We start from the raw sequence: 20750 nt of genomic DNA on the forward strand, positions 1-20750 counted from the left end.
TCAAATGTATTTAGTTTACTGTCACAGAGGAGTTAAGAAACAAGAAACGTTTTTACATTTAAGAAGCAGGAAGTAGAGAATATCTCGCATAAAAAGAAAATAATAATAATAACTCAGACCGATAAATTGACTATCATCGTTTCAAAGATTAGTGACTTTGGTTGGAGGTCCATCCCATCCAGAGGCAATTTGGGCGGTGCCCGTTGATAAGACTCCTTGGTAATTTTAAATTAACGAAGAGATTCGGGACTGATCAGATTTTTGAACTGGTCTGGAGATGCAGAGCTATGAAGATCATCATGTTATACCAATAACATATGGAAAGTTACTATACAAGTCTATATATCAACATCATTTTAAGAAAATCATGTGTCTTTACAAGGTCCTTCAAGAAACCTGGAGCTTGAGGGTTGTGGAAGCACAATGGTAAGTTTACTTAATTATCCTTCTCTCTTCATGTGATGCTGTACAAAGAAAGATTTACACTTAATTTGAAAATTAATCATGTTCTGCAGCAGGACTCCAGTGACTGGACTAAACTTAAACCTGAAGTGAACAGGACAGATGCAGATGAGGCTCCAACTTACAGGTAAAATCATCATAAATACTGCATTACACAACAAATGTTAAAGAATGCGTAAAGAAGATCTCAAATCTAGCATTAATTCCATTGTGCCTCTCACACAGTATTTTTGTGCATATAGAGAAACTAACTTGTTTTCTTTCCCTCGACTCAGCCTTCAGTCTGAAGCAGGAAACTTTGAATGCAGTGTCTCTGGTTTGCGCTGGGTCTGTAAAGAGAAGGTTAATTTTAAGTACCAGTTTTGCTCTTGGGAGGAACCTATGGAGAGGATGGAAAGGATCAGCTACATGCCTGCAGGTCCACTAATTAACATCACGGAAATCGTTGGGAAATTAGTTGAAGTATACCTGCCACACTGGATCTGCATTGGCAAGTACACATGAAGAGAACAGTAAAGATAGAATGCATAAACTGTTAGATTTATGTTGATTTGTACAACAACTAATGCAAAGTTCTCACTGATTGTGTACTTTTTTTGTGTGCAGATGACAACCCTAAAATATTGAATAAGTTTGCAGTTCTACACATCGATGACTGTGGAGATGTTGTGGAAAAAGTGGCTGAGGTCACATCGTCCCATGTCAAGTTATCCGAACCAGTTTTTTCTCCAAGAGCGGTCCTGATGAAAGTCGGCTTTCCTGTGAAAATAAGCTGCGATGTGTTAATTTACTATCAACCCAACACACCATTCCTCAAACTCCACGTTTACCTGATCCCACATGATCCTGCTCTGCAACAGGTTATTGAATATCTTATAGTCATGCATAACATATTAAGAATTTTGGGGCCAGTGTTGAAAAAGAAAAAAAAGTGAAATCACAAGAATAATGTCTTAATATATTGTGAGAAAGTTATGACAATGCTGCTTTTTTTTTAAAAAAATATATATTTTATCCAAAATTTAACGTTTTTCTTGTGGTAGTAAAACTTTTTTTTTTTTCAAAATATTGACATATTTCTTATTGAATATTCTCAAAATCTCTATTATTAATCGTGATTTTAATACTTTAATTGTAAAAATGTTTCATTTTTACTGAACTAGTGCATTGCCCATAGGAAATATGTGTTCCTATAGAAAAGTGGGAGGTTAAGAATGTTTTTATGGATGGCCAAATGAGGCTGTGTTTGAAGGTGGGACATCAGGGATATTTGGGTTTGTTGTGAAATTCTATATTCCAGGGTATAATTGGCCGTTTTTGACAACTTTTGATTTTACCATCACAATTCACCTTAGTTTTTTTTTTTTTTTTTTTCGTGAAAACCACAAATATGTTTAACGAACCATTTTTTATTACTTATAATGCAAATATAAATTGTTGTTTGCTAAATTTGTGCGTAGGTTTAGGAAATTTACAAAGTTATATTAACTATACTAACCTTCCAGCTGAATGAAGAGCTGCACTGCCTCCACATTTAGCCGTCTCCTCATTGTTTTGACTCATTAAACAAAAAACGACTCCACTACACACTAAACACACTACACAACTTCCCCCTGTTCCTCAGCAACCAAATCCGTTTGCCGTATAATTTTGTGATTGGTCGGTTTGGTGCCTTTTTCCACCAACAGGAAAGGGAGTTGCACAGGTTTTTGTTTTGCTTGCAAACACTTCCTGCTTGCGGACACTTTCGTGAGAAAAGCCCGTTTTTATTGCTTCTTCCTGCACTAAACATGCAGGAAACGTGACGGCAATGTTCGCGAAAAAGCGTGGCAGACATTATTTATCATAAATCCGGTTTTACTTGGCCTATCAACACGATTTAAAAACTGGTATATAGTTTGAAGGCCGCACCAACACATACGTCGGAACAGAGACTCGTACGTCGTGCTGCTACGTCATCTTAAATTGGTCACGTGATTTGGGCACACCAGCGTGTCCGCCGACTTGGGAAGTGGGGCGTGAGAGTGGGCTAGCAGCTAGCTACACACAAACATCGACAAATTCCGATTCCAGATTGTTGTCCTCAGACTCAGTCCGGACTCGTTCAGTCTCATTAATACACAACAGTCAGTTTAGATGAACAGAACGGGACCAAACTGCCGGCAAAATCCCGGTCCAGCTCGCACAGCTGCAGGTATAAATCCTCTTGTTTCTTAAGGTGTGTCGTGGAGTTGGGCTCTGCAGTGATTGGCTCTGGTGCGCACGTGGCTGTGGTGGCTATGGTTGACGATGCTAGCGGAATTGGTCAATTATTTATGAAATAATTTATTAACAGTATCATTGTAGTCCAAACAAATCCGACGTTGCACACCCTTAAACGACGCAGCAGCCATGTTGAAAATCTCAGGTCAGTCTGATCCTGATATGCAGAGATATTTGAGGAACACATACACAGACAGAGAGACAGAGATTCTTTGCTTTTATAGAAAGATGTACAGATGACACTGTTTGCTACTGTAACCGTAAGAGCTTTGTGCTTATGTTGATTTTTTCCCCAGACACTGGACAAGAGGAAATTCTCAGATGGATACAAAAAAATCCAGAAGTCGCGCCCAGACATTTACCTGAAAATGCAGCAGGGTTTTAACCTTGCAGCAGACATGGACACAGCCAGAATTCACCCAGAGGTATGATTTGCATTGAATCAGTGTACATGAGGGAATTGTGATTCAGACACTGTAAGATGATAGAAACTGCAAGGTGCCTTGTTGTATTTTAAATAGGTAAATATTAAATATGTTTTAGTATTTTTATTGGCCATTTTTATTAGATGCAACTGCCACAAAGGGGGACATTTCAGCCATTCTGCTGCACTCTTTTGACACTTTTGTAGTTTGCCAGGTGGGAGATATTGTAGCTGTATTGTAACATCAACAGCTTCTCTAACTGTGGTGCCCTGATGATGTGAACACCCCATAAGACACAAAGGAACGCACGAGTGAGAACCACTGACACAGTTAAAGGAAAATTCACCCAATGGCGATGGAAAATCTGGTGGAGTTTCGTAACGTTTTTCAAATCAATTTGGGATCTCGGGGCTTCCAGAGACTTAGATTAAAGCAGATGAGCTGTATGGAGCCATTTTGTGTTGTGTTTTGTTTTTTACATTTTGAAACAAGTCCTCATCTGCTTCAGTTTTTTAGAAGAATGCTGCAACACTGTTTTGCTGTGAAACTCCAGAAATGTTTTTGTCATTACAAAACTTTACCTGACTTTTTTTAGAGATAAGGGTGAGTAGATAATGATAGAATATTCATTTTAAGGTGAATTTTGCCTTAAAGGAAAGTTGCATGCTGGTTCCCTTCAGAAGCTCAAGTGAACTGGCTCAGTGAGCTCACTCATTGACAGATGAGCGTAACCGAGCCTAAGAGACTTATTTCATTCAGGGTGACAAAAACTATTAATGATTTTGGCCTGTTGTTGTATTCTGTGGGAGAGCAATTGAACGTTCAGATGCCCATACAGCAGCCACATTGAAGTGGGACTGAGCTGCGTAAATCAGTATTTCTAACCAAAAATCAAGCTGGTTTGACCTTTGAACTCTTCTTCTTCGGTTTTTGTTGTATATGATTTAACTTGACTAACTCCTCTATATTTTGTTATATTTTTCACAGAGAATAACCCTCAGATATGATAGTCAAGACCCAAATTTCTATGAAGTGTTCATCAAGAAACCAGACAGAGACTTCCACCTTAGACTCTCACACATACGTAAGGGTGAACCGCGGTTTGAACCAGTATGGACCTGTGAAATCAGAACAGGTTGGTGGTACACAACAACTGCTAGCCCTTAAATTTAGAAGAACCTGCCTGCTGGCGCCACCACATTGCAGAGTTCCTTTGTTTCATATAATTTATTTATGATTTATTTAATGTTTATTCTGCCTTTTCTTTCAGATGACTATCAGAGCTCTGCTCATTTAGAAGGTAAGATCCTGCATTATAAGAATAGTATTTACTAAACTTCAGTCAGGCTTCAGTCATAATATGATGTCAAAGCTGTTCAACTTCTTTCAAGTTGCATAGAATCAATTGTAACTTAATTATGTTATGTATATGTTGAAACAAATACGATTCTTGCAGTATCTTGAACACTGAGGGAGAACAGGGTGAAATAGATTTCATCTCTATCTGGTGCAGTGAACACATCATGCATTGTTAAGTGTGTAAGATTTAGAAGGATTTATTGGCAGATATTAAATATAATATTCATAATTTCTTTTTTTATCAAGGTATAATGAGCCTTTTTAATCTCCAGAGGGATCAGGTCCTCTTTCACTGAGTCTGTCATGTTGCACTGCCATGTTTCTACAGTAGTCCAGAATGGTCAAACCAAACACTCGCTCTACAGAGGGCCTACACCGCTCACAAAAAGTTAAGGATATCTGGATTTTGGGTGAAATTTATGGAAAATATAAAAACTTCAAGCTACAGTGGTATTATATCATGAAAGAAGGGCATTTAAGTAGAAGCATGCAATGTTGATTTCCTCATCTTAAACAATTTATTGAAACAAATGCCAACAACAGTGGTGGGTATACCACAACAAAAAATGTCCATGTCTCAATAACTTGTCATGTGCCCTTGAGCATCATTTACAGTTTGACAACAACATCTCATGTTGTCCACAAGTCGAGTTATTGTCTGCTGAGGCATGGCATCCCACTCCTCTTGAAGGGCAGCCCTCAGGTCATTGAGGTTCTGGGGTACAGAGTTATGAGCCTCAACCCGGCGACTCAGCTGATGCCATAGGTTGTCTATGGGATTCAGGTCTGGAGAAAGTGCAGGCCACTCAATTTGAGGTACCCCAGTCTCCAGCAGCCATTCCCTAATGATGCAACCTCGATGAGCTGGAGCATTGTCGTCCATGAAGATTAAATTAGGCCTTTGTTGTTCATGCAGGGGCACAATGACTGGATTAATGATGTTATTCCGGTAGTATGGGTTTGTCACTGTACCATTCACAAAGTGTAGGGAACTTCTGTAGTGACTAGACACACCTGCCCACACTGTAACACCACCACCACCACCAAAGGCTCATCTGGTGACAACAGTGGCTGAGGCATAGCACTCTCCTTGATGTCTCCAACACCATTGGCGGCCATCATTTCTGCTTAGCGTGAATCGACTTTCACCAGAGAGCAGCACTGAGGCCCACTGGTCCCTCATCCAGAGTAAATGCTCCCTGGCCCATGCAAGACGATCACGCCTGTGCCTGGTGGTATGGTCAGGTACACTTGCAGGTCGGTGTTAAGTTGGTTGCAGTCTACATACACTGGACCTTCAAAGAAACAATAACACCATGATACAGTAACTAATATACAGCCATTCCTTGATTGTGCTGTTTCAAGTTGTTGTCATTTCTTTGGCAGAATTCTTTTGTTATCCCAAACCCACTGGTTTTTGAGTTAAAGCCTAAGCAGACCATAAGCACAGTGTGTAAACATCATAACATATCAAATTGAACCTAAAGAAACATAAAGCTGCAACAGAAAGACATGTAAAGTATTTAACCCAAAATTAGTTTGCAGAATGGTATATTGCCAACATTTACTTTGGTGATTGATCATGGTATTCTAGTAGTTTGGTTAATCTGCTGTCGTGTTTACTATGTAACTGTTGAGCTGAAAAGTTTGCTTTGGGAATTTACTTGAGAGGCCCGTCTGAAATGATTGTCACAGTTTGATTTAAAAACAGAGAAGTGAGAAGAAAAGTTCTGTTCTGATATAAAATCTGGCAGTGGGTGTCTTATCACAGCGTGAACATGTTTTCTTTCCTCTCTCGTCAGACAAACACTCTGTGGATGAACACCTGTCTGAACTGATGCAGAAAGTGAGTGATGTCACATCAGTCTGACTTTACACAACACATTCATTCATTTAATAAAATGCAGGTTGAAAACCCATCCATCCATCCATCCATTGTCAACCGCTTATCCAAAATCGGGTCGCGGGGGCAGCAGCTTCAGTAGCGAGCCCCAGACATCCCTTTCCCCAGCCACATTGGCTAACTCTGACTGGGGGATCCCCAGGCGCTCCCAGGCCAGATAAGAGATATAATCCCTCCACCTGGTCCTGGGTATACCCCAAGGTCTCATCCCAGTTGGACGTGCCAGGAACACCTCCCTAGGAAGGCGCCCTGGTGGCATCCTCATCAGATGCCCGAACCACCTCAACTGGCTCCTTTCCACGCAGAGGAGCAGCGGCTCTACTCCGAGTCCCTCCCGGATGGCTGAGCTTCTTACCCTACCTCTAAGGGAGACCCCAGCCACCCTACGAAGAAAACCCATTTCGGCCGCTTGTACCCGCGATCTCATTCTTTCGGTCATGACCCATCGCTCATGACCATAGGTGAGGGTAGGGACGAAGATTGACCGGTAGATCGAGAGCTTTGCCTTTCGGCTCAGCTCCCTTTTCGTCACAACCGTGCGGTGAAGCGCATGCAACACCGCACCCGCTGCTCCGACTCTCCTGTCAATCTCACGCCCCATCATCCCCTCACTCGTGAACAAAACCCTGAGGTACTTGAACTCCTTCACTTGGGGCAAGGACACATTCCCCACCCGGAGTAGGCAATCCACCGGTTTCCTCCTGAGAACCATAGCCTCAGATTTAGAGGTGCTGATCCTCATCACTGCCGCTTCACACTCAGCTGCGAACTGATCCAGTGAGCGTTGTAGATCTACAGCCGATGATGCCATCAAGACCACATCATCTGCAAAAAGCAGTGATGCGATCTTAAGGTCACCGACCTGTAAACCCTCCATACCACGACTGCGCCTTGAAATCCTGTCCATGAATATCACAAACAGGATTGGGGACAAGGCACAGCCCTGGCGGAGGCCAACACCCACTTGGAACAAGTCCGACTTACTTCCGAGTATACGCACACAGCTCTCGCTTTGAGAATATAGGGATTGGATGGCCCTGAGAAGGGACCCCCTCACCCCATACTCCCGCAGCACCTCCCACAGAACATCCTGGGGGACCCGGTCGTACGCCTTCTCCAGATCCACAAAACACATTTGGACTGGGAGATTGTACTCCCAGGCCCCCTCCAAGACCCCTGCCAGAGTAAAGAGCTGGTCCGTTGTTCCACGACCAGGACAGAATCCGCATTGTTCCTCTTCAATCTGAGGTTCGACAATTGGCCGGACCCTCCTTTCCAGCACCTTGGAGTAGACTTTCCCAGGCAGGCTGAGTAGTGTGATACCTCTGTAATTGGCACACACCCTCTGGTCCCCTTTCTTAAAGAGAGGGACCACCACACCTGTTTGCCACTCCTTCGGCACCGACCCCGACCCCCACGCAATGTTGAAGAGGCGTGTCAACCAAGACAGCCCCTCAACACCCAGAGCCTTCAGCATTTCTGGTGGTATCTCATCGATCCCTGGGGCTTTGCCACTGTGGAGTTGTTTGACTACCACAGTGACTTCACCCAGGGAAATCGGCGACAATACCCCATGTCTCCATTACAGAGGGTGGCTGAGTGGGATTCAGGAGGTCACCAAAGTACTCCTTCCACCGCCCTATGACCCCCTCAGTCGAAGTCAACAAGGTCCCATCCCCGCTGTACACAGCTTGGATGGTTCCCCGTTTCCCCCTCCTGAGGTGGCGGACAGTTTTCCAGAAGCGCTTTGGCGCCGCCCGAAAGTCCTTCTCCATGGCCTCGCCGAACTCCTCCCACACCCGCTGCTTTGCCTCTGCCACAGCTGCGGCTGCTGCCCTTCGGGCCCGTCGGTACCCCAAAACTGCCTCAGGAATCCCCCGGGACAACATGTCCCTGAAGGACTCCTTCTTCAGTCGGACGGCTTCCCTGACCACCGGTGTCCACCACGGTGTCCGAGGGTTGCCGCCCCTTGAGGCACCTAAGACCCTATGGCCACAGGACACAGCTGCAGCTTCAACAATGGAAGCTTTGAACATCGTCCATTCAGGTTCGATATCCCCAGCCTCCACAGGGATGCTAGAGAAGCTCCTTCGGAGGTGGGAGTTGAAGGCTTCTCGGACAGGGGCCTCCCCCAGACGTTCCCAGCTTACCAGCACTACTCGTTTGGGCTTACCAGGTCTGTCCAGGGATTTCCCCTGCCACCGAAACCAACTCACCACCAGGTGGTGATCAGCTGACAGCTCTGCCCCTCTCTTCACCCGAGTGTCCAAAACACACGGTCGAAGATCAGATGATACGATCACAAAATCGATCATTGACCTTCGACCTAGGGTGCTCTGGTACCACGTACACTTATGAGCATCCTTGTGTTCGAACATGGTGTTTATTATAGACAGACCGTGACTAGCACAGAAGTCTAATAATAGATTACCACTCGGGTTCAGATCGGGGAGGCCGTTCCTCCCAATCACGCCCCTCCAGGTATCTCCGTCATTGCCGACGTGCGCGTTGAAGTCCCCCAGTACGACCATGGAGTCCCCCACTGGGGCCCCTTGCAGGGCCCCAGCCAGGACCTCCAAGAAAGCCGCATACTCCAAACTGCTGTTCGGTGCGTACGCACAGACAACAGTTAGAGTTTTCCCTCCAGCCCTTAGGTGTAGGGAGGCGACCCTCTCGTCCACCGGGGTAAACTCCAACACGGCGGCGCTCAGCCGGGGACTTGTGAGTATCCCCACACCCGCCCGGCGCCTCACACCTTTGGCAACTCATGAGTAGAATAGTGTCCAGCCCCTTTCCAGGAGTTTGGATCCAGAGCCGGTGCTGTGCGTTGAGGCAATCCCCACCAGATCCAACCGGTAACGCTCAACCTCCTGCACCAGCTCCAGCTCCTTCCCCCCAAGAGAGGTGACATTCCACGTCCCCAGAGTCAGCCTCTGCCGCACAGGTCTGGGCTGCCGAGGCCCGCCACCACCACTGCCACCCATGTGGCAGCGCACCGGACCCCAGCGGTTTCTCCTGCGGATGGTGGGTCCACGGGATGGGGGAGGGAGAAGTGCCACGGCCGGGCCCCGTGGCAGACCCGGCCACCAGGCGCTCGCTCACGGGCCCTCCGTCCGGGCCTGGCACCGGACGTGGGCCCCAGGCTTCCTCCGGGCAGGGTCTCTCACCTCACACCTCTATTTTTCATGGGGTATTTTGAACCATACTTAGTCTGGCCCCTCACCTGAGACCAATTTGCCTTGGGAGACCCTACCGGGAGCACATGGCTCCTGACAACCTAGCTCCCAGGTTCATTGGGACACGCAAACCTCTCCACCACGATAAGGTGATGGTTCCCGGAGAGGAGGTTGAAAACCCACTCTTTTAAAATGTGATGCAGATTGAACACATGATTTAAACTGGATGGCTCTCACAAAACTGATGCTGCATTCAGGTGAACTTTGATATTATCCACTGACATTAAAGTGAAATCATATCCTTTTGTTTATGTGAATTATTTAGGGAGCAACAATCACAACAGAGAGAGAGAGGCTTTTGAATATGCTGGAACATTTGAAACAAGAGGAATTCGAAAAATTCAAGTGGTTCCTGTGGGAGAGTGACATCCTGACAGGCCTCCCACGCATCCCACGTCACCAACTGGAGAAGGGAAACATGTTGAACGTGGTGGATCTGATGCTGCAGACCTACAGCCAACAGTCTGTGGAGCTGACCAAGAAGGTTTTTCAGAAAATTCACAGAAATGATCTGGTGCAGAAGCTGTAAGACGTCAGCTTTCATTGAATAGATCCTGGCTGGAAATCCTCAGCATGTTTAACTGATGAATTATGATGCAAAACAAAATGTAACTACTCAGGTAACAGACCGGATGCTGTACTCAGGTTTATCTCTTCAGGCACAATGTCCACATGTCTTCTTGGATAAAGTAACAGTACTGCGATCTTTAGCACAAAGTAGGAGGTGTTGATGTGTAAGCACATGTACATTATTCAGAGCTTTTTTATTCATGTCAGTCAAACTGAATTTCTAAATTATTTAAACTTGAATAGTGAAATTATTGTAACTTTCTTTTTAAGCATGAAAACAATGCAGCAGTCAAAATGTGCTGCTATTATTTTCTAGCGGGGGGGGGGGGGGACAGCTCTAAAAAACAACAATTCACACTTTTCTTTTGCCGACTCGTGACATCACACTAACACTAAAGGTGTTTACGATGTGTACCAGTGTGCACATTCTCAACCTGCATGGATTTTCATACATTTTGAAACCTGTGTGGAAAGTGGCCCATGTTGATTTTTTCGAGTGAAAAATACGAGTCAAATGTGATGAATTACTCTTCTCTTCTCCTCCTGTGGTTCAGTCATGTTTTGAATCATTTGAGGTTTGTGATGTGACTTGATTTCAATTCAAGATGAAACTTTGATTATTGTTGATAAATTATGTACAGTTTTGACCTTAATGTATTTTTTATTCTCGTATTTATTATATATTTTTTTATTTTTGTCTTTTTATATTACCTTATTTTTTAACTGTATATTTGTCTTAAACTTTCTGATGTCTTTCATAAAGCACTTTGAAATGCCTTGTTGATGAAAGGAGCTGTACTGTATAATCTGAATTTATCAGGCAGCCATTAACTGTTGTTGAATGAGGATCATTCAAAATGTTTTGTATTTTAAGATCTGCAATAAATGTATCCAATTGCTCTGTGAGTTTAAGAGTGATTGAAATGGCCTGAAAATAATTTATGAAGCAAGACAAATGTGTAATACAAAAATCTAGTGAATTTTAACAGGCAAGTCTTTGTTCAGCAACACTGAAGTAAAATGTTTTATTTAACCTCAGGTCATTTTGTCACATGATATCTGATTTAGTATTTGGCCCACAAAACCCCAACACAATCTTAATAAAATGAGAGAGATTAATAGATTAGATTAATTTAACATCATCACAGGATGAAGAAAGTCAAGCTTAAGAACAAATACAGAACAAACCAGATGGATACAGCACCAGGATGAATACTTTCGTACATACAGGCTGTGAAATGATTGTTCTGTTGACGTGTGAAGATGCCAGGCTCAGAGGTTCATGTTCTCGGTTGGTCAAGAAGCAGATTGAACTCCTGTCACAGTATTTATGTCTCCTTCCTCTTGAGGTCAGCGACAAGATATGACTCCTTCTCCTCAAGGATTCGGCAGAATACGTCTTTGGCTGCTTGACCTCCAGCTTTCAGGGGGCCGCTGAAGAGTTTCCTCATCCTCTCCTGAGTGGTCGGGATAGTCCCAATTGTGTCATAGTCTTCTTGTTGGATTACACCTTCCCTGAGGAGATTATCCAAGATTGGTCCTGTATTGCACACTCTTGCGATCAGATCACACTGGTGTTTATCCACAAAGTGCTCCACTGAGGACAGAGAGGAGGAGAAACACTTTGATTAGGTTAATGTCAGGCATCACAAACACCTGTCAGGGTGGCAGCAGGGTGTTTTTATTGGTCGTAGCGGGGCGTCTGATATTCAGCAGGTCAGACAATGAAATGTACAAAAATTATCTGAATATCTTTGTCGAATGTCTTTGAACAGACATTAGCCTGAAAACCTGTTTTTCTGTTGATTATTTTGTCAGCAGGATTTTATGTACTGAGCACTGCTGAGCACTGTACTGCTCCCATGCTGCTTCTTGAACTCTGACAAGAGAGATTGTGAGACTTGTGAGACAGATTGAGAGACATAAAACATTGTTGTACATTATCCAGCACATAAAAGAAATCCAGGTGTCTCTGAAACTCAATGTGAAGCAATCTTGTGACTCTAAAATCCAAAGTGCCGTTCCTCTAAATACACACGATTTGAAATGTCTTACCTTGTTTATGGCCGGTGCTTTGGTATTCATCTGAAAAGAAAACAACAGATCTAAAGAAAATCTGGATGATGCACGATCATTTTCTAACAACGGTCATGTGCTTTAACAATGATGTATGTTAAACTAAAACAAAGTGGCTGTGTAGATCAGTTCTTGTGGTATTATTGAAAACTCACCTTTTCTGATTTCACGGGTCCATACAGACTGACGCTCGTTTTTCTGTGCCAGGCTGAGCGTGAAGTCTGTGTCTGGCTTTTTAATGTAGACTTCAAAGAAATTCGGGAATCTGCTTTTATGTCTGAGCTTTAAGTTCTGCAAAAACGAAACAAAAAGAAATAAGTGTGCACTGTCCAGACTGAAAGGGGTATGGGACCTGCAGTATGTGACAAAAAACATAAAATAGGATCATTTTGTGATGTGCTGGTGTCAACAATTGTTGTTCAGATGACTCATCCTTAACCAAAGTCCATCCAAAGATCTCAAAGCAGTTCAAACCAAACCTCAGGATAAATTTTTGCATCATCCGAATCTGCTGTGAAGACGAAGCGATCACCCATTTTCAGGGACTTCTCTGGATGTGGCTTTTGGATCGCTCTGTATCCAGATGATAACTGTCTCCTGTTCAATTCCTGTACAAGAAAAAAACAAAGAACAAGGTTTCAGTTATCAACATCGCTGTCTATTTGTATTTTATACAATTTATACAGATGCCATTCAGTGTCTTCTTATAGTTCCTGTTGGTGACAGTAAGATGTGCAATAACCTGTTGTAGTCCAGGATCACACAGGATCAGATAAACATGGAGCGTCAGGAATGCCGTGTTGGTCTTATATATCAACACGTTACAGTTTATTTTAACAGGGACACCGACTTTCATCAGGACCGCTCTTGGAGAAAAAACTGGTTCTGATAACTTAACATGTGACGATGTGACCTCAGCCGCTTTTTCCACAACGTCTCCACAGTCATGGATGTGTAGGACTGCAAACTTGTCTCTTATTTCAGGGTTGTCATCTGCACAAAATACAAGCACACATGATTAGTGAGGAGAAAATGATTCATGTGGATTTGTACACATGCTGTCAGAACTTTATAAATGTATTCTGTTATTTTCTTCATGTTCACTAACCTATGCAGATCCAGTGTGGCAGGAACACTACATCCAGCTTCCCAGCATTGACTGTGATGTCAATAAGGGGACCTGCAAGCATGTATTTCATGCTCTCCATCCTCTCCATAGGTATGACCTTCTCCTTACAGACCCAGCGCAAACCAGAGACACTGCATTCAAAGTTTCCTGCTTCAGACTGAAGGCTGAGTCGAGGGACAGAAAACAAGTAAGTTTGTGTATGTTTACAAAAAGGGTTAAGGAGACAATGGAACAAATGTACATAAATGTGTCTTATGTTTGCATTGATATAACCAGTAACAGCTAACAGAAAGATTTTAGTTTTCTTTGTGTAATAAATTCCAAGTACCAATCTTAATATTTGCTCTAGTTCCAGTTTACTGTGACGCAGTATTTATGATGTTGTTTTTACCTGTAAGTTGGAGCCTCATCTGCATCTGTAATGTTCACTTCAGGTTGAAGTTTAGTCCAGTCACTGGAGTCCTGCTGCAGAACATGATCAATTTAGAAAATAAGTGGAAAGGACTTCTTTCCCAGCATGTTAATGAACAAATAAAGAAATTATAAATAAATTAAACAAGCTAATTAATGTAAGAGATTACCAAAGTGCTTCCACAACCCTCATGCTCCAGTCTTCTTGAAGGACCTTGTGAGGACACATAGGATTTTCTTTAAATAATATTTTGTTGATATATAAAATCATCAGGTAACTTTCTCTATGTTCTGTTGATACAACATCACAGTATTTTCCTGAATAGCGCTGCTCTGATATGAGAGCAATTTTACATGATATATAATAATGATGTCTGAAACTGAGAAATATGGAAACAAAATACAGAAGTCGTCACATAACTTTGTTAATGTAAATGTTGATGTTACAGCACCGCTTTCTGCAGTTTGTTGGAGCACACTGACAGACAGAAAGCCCTTCAGCTGCTCAGCTGTTAACTTCCCTGTCTGCAGTCTTTTGTGATGCACATGCATTTTTTAAAAAGCAGATTAGGAACTAGGCCACTTGTAAGCACACATATGATGGAGAGATCTAAGTTCTACAGGAGTTTTTCTTGTGTGTGTTTGAGCTTTGGTGTGAGGACTATGTTTCACAGGTATGAGACTATGCATTTCCAAAAGATTTTTTCAAAACTGCTGGAAGCGTTGTCGTTGTTTTAGCTAACTTCCTGTCTGTTCTGTATGCACTGCACACTCCAGCTGTGTCAGGAGCTCAGGGAATACTGACGACCTGTTGTGTTGTACATTACAGAGGCACAAAACATAAAAACCAGAAGGACATGGGTTCATGAAATTCTGCAAATGTTGAGAGAAGTTTGGAAAATCCAACACTCTGTATAAGAGTTGTTATCTCTGAGACAACATTCATTCATGCTTTTGTCCATCCATCCATCCATTGTCAACCGCTTATCCAAAATCGGGTCGCGGGGGCAGCAGCTTCAGTAGCGAGTCCCAGACATCCCTTTCCCCGGCCAAATTGGCTAACTCTGACTGGGGAATCCCCAGGCGCTCCCAGGCCAGAGAAGAAATATAATCCCTCCACCTGGTCCTGGGTCTACCCCTAGGTCTCCTCCCAGTTGGACGTGCCAGGAACACCTCCCTAGGAAGGCGCCCTGGTGGCATCCTCATCAGATGCCGAACCACCTCAACTGGCTCCTTTCCACGCAGAGGAGCAGCGGCTCTACTCTGAGTCCCTCCCGGATGGCTGAGCTTCTTACCCTATCTCTAAGGGAGACCCCAGCCACCCTGCGAAGAAAACCCATTTCGGCCGCTTGTACCCGCGATCTCATTCTTTCGGTCATGACCCATCGCTCATGACCATAGGTGAGAGTAGGGACGAAGATTGACCGGTAGATCGAGAGCTTTGCCTTTCGGCTCAGCTCCCTTTTCGTCACAACCGTGCGGTGAAGCACATGCAACACCGCACCCGCTGCTCCGACTCTCCTGTCAATCTCATGCCCCATCATTCCCTCACTCGTGAACAAAACCCCGAGGTACTTGAACTCCTTCACTTGGGGCAAGGACACATTCCCCACCTTGAGTAGGCAATCCACCGGTTTCCTACTGAGAACCATGGCCTCAGATTTAGAGGTGCTGATCCTCATCCCTGCCGCTTCACACTCAGCTGCGAACTGGTCCAATGAGCGTTGTAGATCTACAGCCGATGATGCCATCAAGACCACATCATCCGCAAAAAGCAGTGATGCGATCTTAAGGTCACCGACCTGTAACCCCCTGTACTCCCAGGCCCCCTCCAAGACCCCTGCCAGAGTACAGTTTTCCAGAAGCGCTTTGGCGCCGCCCGAAAGTCCTTCTCCATGGCCTCGCCGAACTCCTCCCACACCCGCTGCTTTGCCTCTGCCACAGCTGCGGCTGCTGCCCTTCGGGCCCGTCGGTTCCCCAAAACTGCCTCAGGAGTCCCCTGGGACAACATGTCCCTGAAGGACTCCTTCTTCAGTCGGACGGCTTCCCTGACCACCTAAGTCCACCACGGTGTCCGAGGGTTGCCGCCCCTTGAGGCACCTAAGACCCTATGGCCACAGGACACAGCTGCAGCTTCAACAATGGAAGCTTTGAACATCGTCCATTCAGGTTCGATATCCCCAGCCTCCACAGGGATGCTAGAGAAGCTCCTTCGGAGGTGGGAGTTGAAGGCTTCTTGCACAGGGGCCTCCCCCAGACGTTCCCAGCTTACCAGCACTACTCGTTTGGGCTTACCAGGTCTGTCCAGGGATTTCCCCTGCCACCGAAACCAACTCACCACCAGGTGGTGATCAGTTGACAGCTCTGCCCCTCTCTTCACCTGAGTGTCCAAGACACACGGTCGAAGATCAGATGATACGATCACAAAATCGATCATTGACCTTCGACCTAGGGTGCTCTGGTACCACGTACACTTATGAGCATCCTTGTGTTCGAACATGGTGTTCATTATACACAGACCGTGACTAGCACAGAAGTCTAATAATAGAACACCACTCGGGTTCAGATCGGGGAGGCCGTTCCTCCCAATCACACCCCTCCAGGTATCTCCGTCATTGCCGACGTGCGCGTTGAAGTCCCCCAGTAAGACCACGGAGTCCCCCACTGGGGCCCCTTGCAGGGCCCCAGCCAGGACCTCCAAGAAGGCCGCATACTCCAAACTGCTGTTCGATGCGTACGCACAGACAACAGTCAGAGTTATCCCCCCAGCACTTAGGCGTAGGGAGGTGACCCTCTTGTCCACCGGGGTAAACTCCAACACGGCGGCGCTCAGCCGGGGACTTGTGAGTATCCCCACACCCGCCCGGCGCCTCACACCTTTGGCAACTCCGGAGAAGAATAGTGTCCAGCCCCTTTCCAGGAGTTTGGATCCAGAGCCGATGCTGTGCGTGGAGGCAAGCCCCACCAGATCCAACCGGTAACGCTCAACCTCCCGCACCAGCTCCGGCTCCTTCCCCCCAAGAGAGGTGACATTTCATGTCCCCAGAGCCAGCCTCTGCCGCCCAGGTCTGGGCTGCCGAGGCCCGCCACCACCACTGCCACCCATGTGGCAGCGCACCCGACCCCAGCGGTTTCTCCTGCGGATGGTGGGTCCACGGGATGGGGGAGGGAGAAGTGCCACGTTACTCCTTCGGGCTGTGCCCGGCCGGGCCCCGTGGCAGACCCGGCCACCAGGCGCTCGCTCACGGGCCCTCCGTCCGGGCCTGGCTCCGGACGTGGGCCCCGGGCTTCCTCTGGGCAGGGTCTCTCGCCTCACACCTCTATTTTTCATGGGGTATTTTGAACCATACTTAGTCTGGCCCCTCACCTGAGACCAATTTGCCTTGGGAGACCCTACCGGGAGCACATGGCTCCTGACAACCTAGCTCCCAGGTTCATTGGGACACGCAAACCTCTCCACCACGATAAGGTGATGGTTCCTGGAGAGGCATGCTTTTGTATAAGAGAAAATCATCAGATCAACAACAAAGACTGTTCAGCAGTATGTTTCAGGTTTTTTTTCAGTGTTTAATTTTCAGCATAATTGTACGTCACAATAGAGATTCACAAGGTGTGAATGTGACACCTTGTAAATTTAGATTGGCTGTTCTTTGTTTCTGTCCTTTCTATCGTTGAACAAATCACTCTAAAAGTGATCCCAGCAACATCATTCACCACTGTTATTATTGTTATAGTTATGGTGTAGACATCACTTGAGTGATCTAGTTATAGTTATTATGTTTTATGGGACACATTATGGTTGCGTGATGTTTCTTTCTCTGACCTTCGAGCACTGAGCTGGCCTCTGACAACCTTTTCACCAGATCGGTCCTGTTCATGTCCATGAGAACCTCCTTGGTTACTTCCACAGACTGCTGGCCACAGGTCTCCACCAACAGATGCACTAGTAGCCCTCCCCTGTCTACAAACCGAGGTTGACTCCTTGTTAACACCCAGTTGATTTGTGGGAGGCTCCTCTGGAAGTTTGTGAACTGTGAACTATCAAAGGATAAATCCAGCAAATGTGTAGTTTCTCTACTGTGATAGTTAAAGATTAGCATTTTTATCAGAGTCAGTGTTTACAAAGTATCAGTTACTTCAGCATCAAAGCAAAGTATGATTATATGATTAATATGACTCACTCTCTCAGGTCGATGTTCATCCTCGAATGTGAATTTAGGGAATTCACATTCCCTCAATTTCATTGTACTCTCCTGTACAATGACAATAAAGACTATTCTATTCTATTCACAAAACGTTTCTCTGAGGAGAAAAGAAATAAGAAATGACTGAGAGGATTAAAATCTAGTTACACATGGAGAGTATGGACAACTTTAATAAGGCTTAGTTACTAAAAACGAAATCAAAGGAAAAGAATATGCAAGATGACACATTATACACATCTTCACAATATAAACAAATGTAATTAACTTATCATTCATTTTTTGTTAAAACTGTGTGAGAATTGTTGATTTAATTAATTATTTGTCAAATATTTATTGTTTCTGCCTCCCATGTATTATTTTCAACATTGATGACACAGTGAGTTTGAACTCAGGCAGATTTATTTGCTCATTTTGAATTATAATATATGTTGAGGACAGTGGCGTGCACAGACATTTTGGGGGGCAGGTGCTCAGTCAAAAATAAGGGCACTTTATGCGACACGTAGAACTGACGGCTGCCTTATCATAGCAGTGTGAGATTTAAAAAATAAATAAACATTACAGGCACATGTTGAATGTAATTGCATATTTATTTATGTCAGTATCTTAATACAATTACTTGACCTTTGAACTGGTACAGTTTCACACTATAGCGCTGATCAGTCAATCACTATTGTTTTATTTCTTTGGAATGAACGCACATGGAGAGGTTTTAAGCAGGTTACAAGCTACAATTATAGATTAGTGTACTCTTTTTCCCATGTCAGAACAAAAGAAGTGTACAAAGTGTCATTTTGAAGTGAGGAGTGAAGAGTGAGCGTTACCACTCTCTAAAGCAGCATCCTCCTTGCTGCTGGTGGATGCTTTTATCCAGGAGAGCAGAGAGCTGCTCCCCTGGGCTGCCTGCTGTAGCTCCCTTTCTTTTTCCTTTCTTATCCTTTCCTTTCTAGGCATCATGCTGCAATTGGTCAATAAAAAGAGACCAACAATATGAATAAGACTGTTTGGTTATATTTCAACAAGGCACAGGGCTACTTTTTCTGCAGGCAATTGGGAATTGCCTGTTTGTCATTTAGCAAATAAATTACTGCATGTGTTAATTATGTAGCCAAATGTAAACCTACACAAAAGCCTACTAAATATTCATCTTAAGTATACTGATAGATTCACCTGCTGTAGTATACCAATGACAAACTCGACCGGTGGTCATCATCACGTCATATCTATTATTGATTTTGGGTAGCGTCCAGCTTGTTAAGCAGGTGAGCAGTCGGCTAATTTATGCCCAGCTGTGTGGCGTTGAGACAGGCTACTTCACAACAGAGACAAATAAATGCAAGTTATAGCTTGGCAACTGAGGCTTAGGGGGCAAACAACACACGATTCATTTATGTGTTACCTGGCTGGTGGGCAGGGGAGGAGGTGTGTTTGGGTTGCAGCTGTGCACTGTCTGCCGCTACAACGCGCCTCCGTTTGTGTCCGCTCTGCGCGTTCACGTTGAGAGAGGTGTGTGCGGGTGGGGTGGAGGGGTGGAGGGAATATCAACTGGGGCATTATTATCACACGCTTTTAATCGACGAGCACTTATAGATGATCATGTCAGCATGGGCCACAAAAAAAAAAAAAAAAAAAAAAAAAAATCAATTTTCAAAAGGGCATTTGCTTTGTCCAGAGGGCAAAGGGCAGGTACTTTAGCACCACCTAGTGTCTACCTGTGCACGCCACTGAGTATTGTCCTCAAGTCCAAATAATTTAAAATGTTGTAAAAATTGTATCTCAGTCAATGGTGCAACCATGCTCATCTCAAAGCAGGCGGTCATTCTATGGTACAATCTCATTTGATATCTTACACATGTTAGATCTGTTTGAGAATTAATTTAAAAATGTTTCCCTCTGAAGAGACCAACTAAAAGACACATTAATGATCACAATCACGCTCGCCGATAGGGGGGGACAAACGGGTCTGCTGTCACGGGCCCAGGGTATGGGGGGGCCCAGAACTGGGCCCTCAATAAATTATGGAATAATTAAAAAATAAAATAAATAAATAATAATAATAATAATTAAATAGGCCTATTTGTGGAAAATATGTAATATTTGAGTTACATAAAAGCTTTTTATTTGTTTTCTTCCTAATTGTCCTTGAAATAGTGGTCAAGAACCACCCCCCCAACACAAAAAAGGGTTTGGCCACTGATCAACGGGGTGGTGCAACATAACCTAACAGGCCAGCTCTAATGTTAACGTCCAATAAAAGCCCGACACAACACGTTATCTTTGACAGAAACAGTTGAGTTTGGTAGCTCCGTCAGAGAGGATGAGACAGAGAGGAGAGAGCTCCAGCTGCAGTCGGGTGACAGAGAGAGTGATGCGGGAGGGGAAGGAGTCAGGTTGCCGGTGAGAGAGACAGAGTTTCCACGGAGTCTTAAAAAGTCTTACATTTGACAATCTCAATTTTAGGCCTTAAAAAGTCTTAAATACGTCCATATTTTGCATATAGGTCTTAAATTACATTTAATTTGGTCTTAAATATGTACGTTCATTTGCCGCTTCCGTCATCGTCTTTTTATGTTTGGAGGAAATCGAGATTCACAGTCAGCTCCGTGTGTTCTTCTGTCTTAAGTATCAGGAACCTAAGTGGCATTTTGCCAACGGCGCGGTCGGAATTTATCGGCGTACACTTCACCATTTCCGGAAAGATTTAGACAGCAT

The 20750-nt window shown here is 44.4% G+C and overlaps 2 protein-coding genes and 1 long non-coding RNA gene across 3 annotated transcripts in view; 1 reads left to right on the plus strand and 2 right to left on the minus strand.

The window, feature by feature from the left end:
• LOC115568091 (uncharacterized) overlaps positions 1 to 11123 on the plus strand; it is a 276579-nt gene extending 265456 nt beyond the window's left edge. Inside the window, exons 69-77 of the mRNA XM_030395170.1 lie at positions 383 to 426; positions 516 to 589; positions 738 to 952; positions 1069 to 1322; positions 3021 to 3149; positions 4137 to 4284; positions 4420 to 4449; positions 6311 to 6354; positions 9913 to 11123. Coding sequence (XP_030251030.1) covers positions 383 to 426; positions 516 to 589; positions 738 to 952; positions 1069 to 1322; positions 3021 to 3149; positions 4137 to 4284; positions 4420 to 4449; positions 6311 to 6354; positions 9913 to 10176 — 1202 coding nt within the window. The 3' untranslated portion in view covers positions 10177 to 11123. The remainder of the gene's footprint in view (positions 1 to 382; positions 427 to 515; positions 590 to 737; positions 953 to 1068; positions 1323 to 3020; positions 3150 to 4136; positions 4285 to 4419; positions 4450 to 6310; positions 6355 to 9912) is intronic.
• A 247-nt stretch (positions 11124 to 11370) lies between these two features.
• LOC115568099 (apoptosis-associated speck-like protein containing a CARD) lies at positions 11371 to 12804 on the minus strand. The gene is made up of 3 exons (XM_030395179.1): positions 12449 to 12804; positions 12273 to 12302; positions 11371 to 11814 (listed from the first exon to the last, which is right to left on the minus strand). Exons 1-3 carry the CDS (start codon positions 12666 to 12668, stop codon positions 11546 to 11548), a joined length of 519 nt encoding a protein of 172 aa, XP_030251039.1. The 5' UTR covers positions 12669 to 12804; the 3' UTR covers positions 11371 to 11545.
• A 717-nt stretch (positions 12805 to 13521) lies between these two features.
• On the minus strand, positions 13522 to 14055 carry LOC115568102 (uncharacterized). The gene is made up of 3 exons (XR_003981329.1): positions 14004 to 14055; positions 13814 to 13887; positions 13522 to 13586 (listed from the first exon to the last, which is right to left on the minus strand). It is a non-coding gene; the product is annotated as an uncharacterized LOC115568102 (long non-coding RNA).
• Between the last annotated feature and the right edge of the window lie 6695 nt (positions 14056 to 20750).

Source organism: Sparus aurata, chromosome 17, assembly GCF_900880675.1.
Source record: "Sparus aurata chromosome 17, fSpaAur1.1, whole genome shotgun sequence".
NCBI classification, from domain to species: Eukaryota; Metazoa; Chordata; class Actinopteri; order Spariformes; family Sparidae; genus Sparus; species Sparus aurata.

Excerpts from the sequence above, each read along its gene's own strand:
- LOC115568099 (XM_030395179.1), bottom strand. The coding sequence starts at position 12,668 with ATGTTTTTTGTCACATACTGCAGGTCCCATACCCCTTTCAGTCTGGAC. Across the intron at positions 12,303-12,448 it reads GACCCGTGAAATCAGAAAAG|ATGAATACCAAAGCACCGGC; the intron begins GTGAGTTTTCAA and ends TTTTCTTTTCAG. Across the intron at positions 11,815-12,272 it reads AAGCACCGGCCATAAACAAG|TGGAGCACTTTGTGGATAAA; the intron begins GTAAGACATTTC and ends CTCTGTCCTCAG.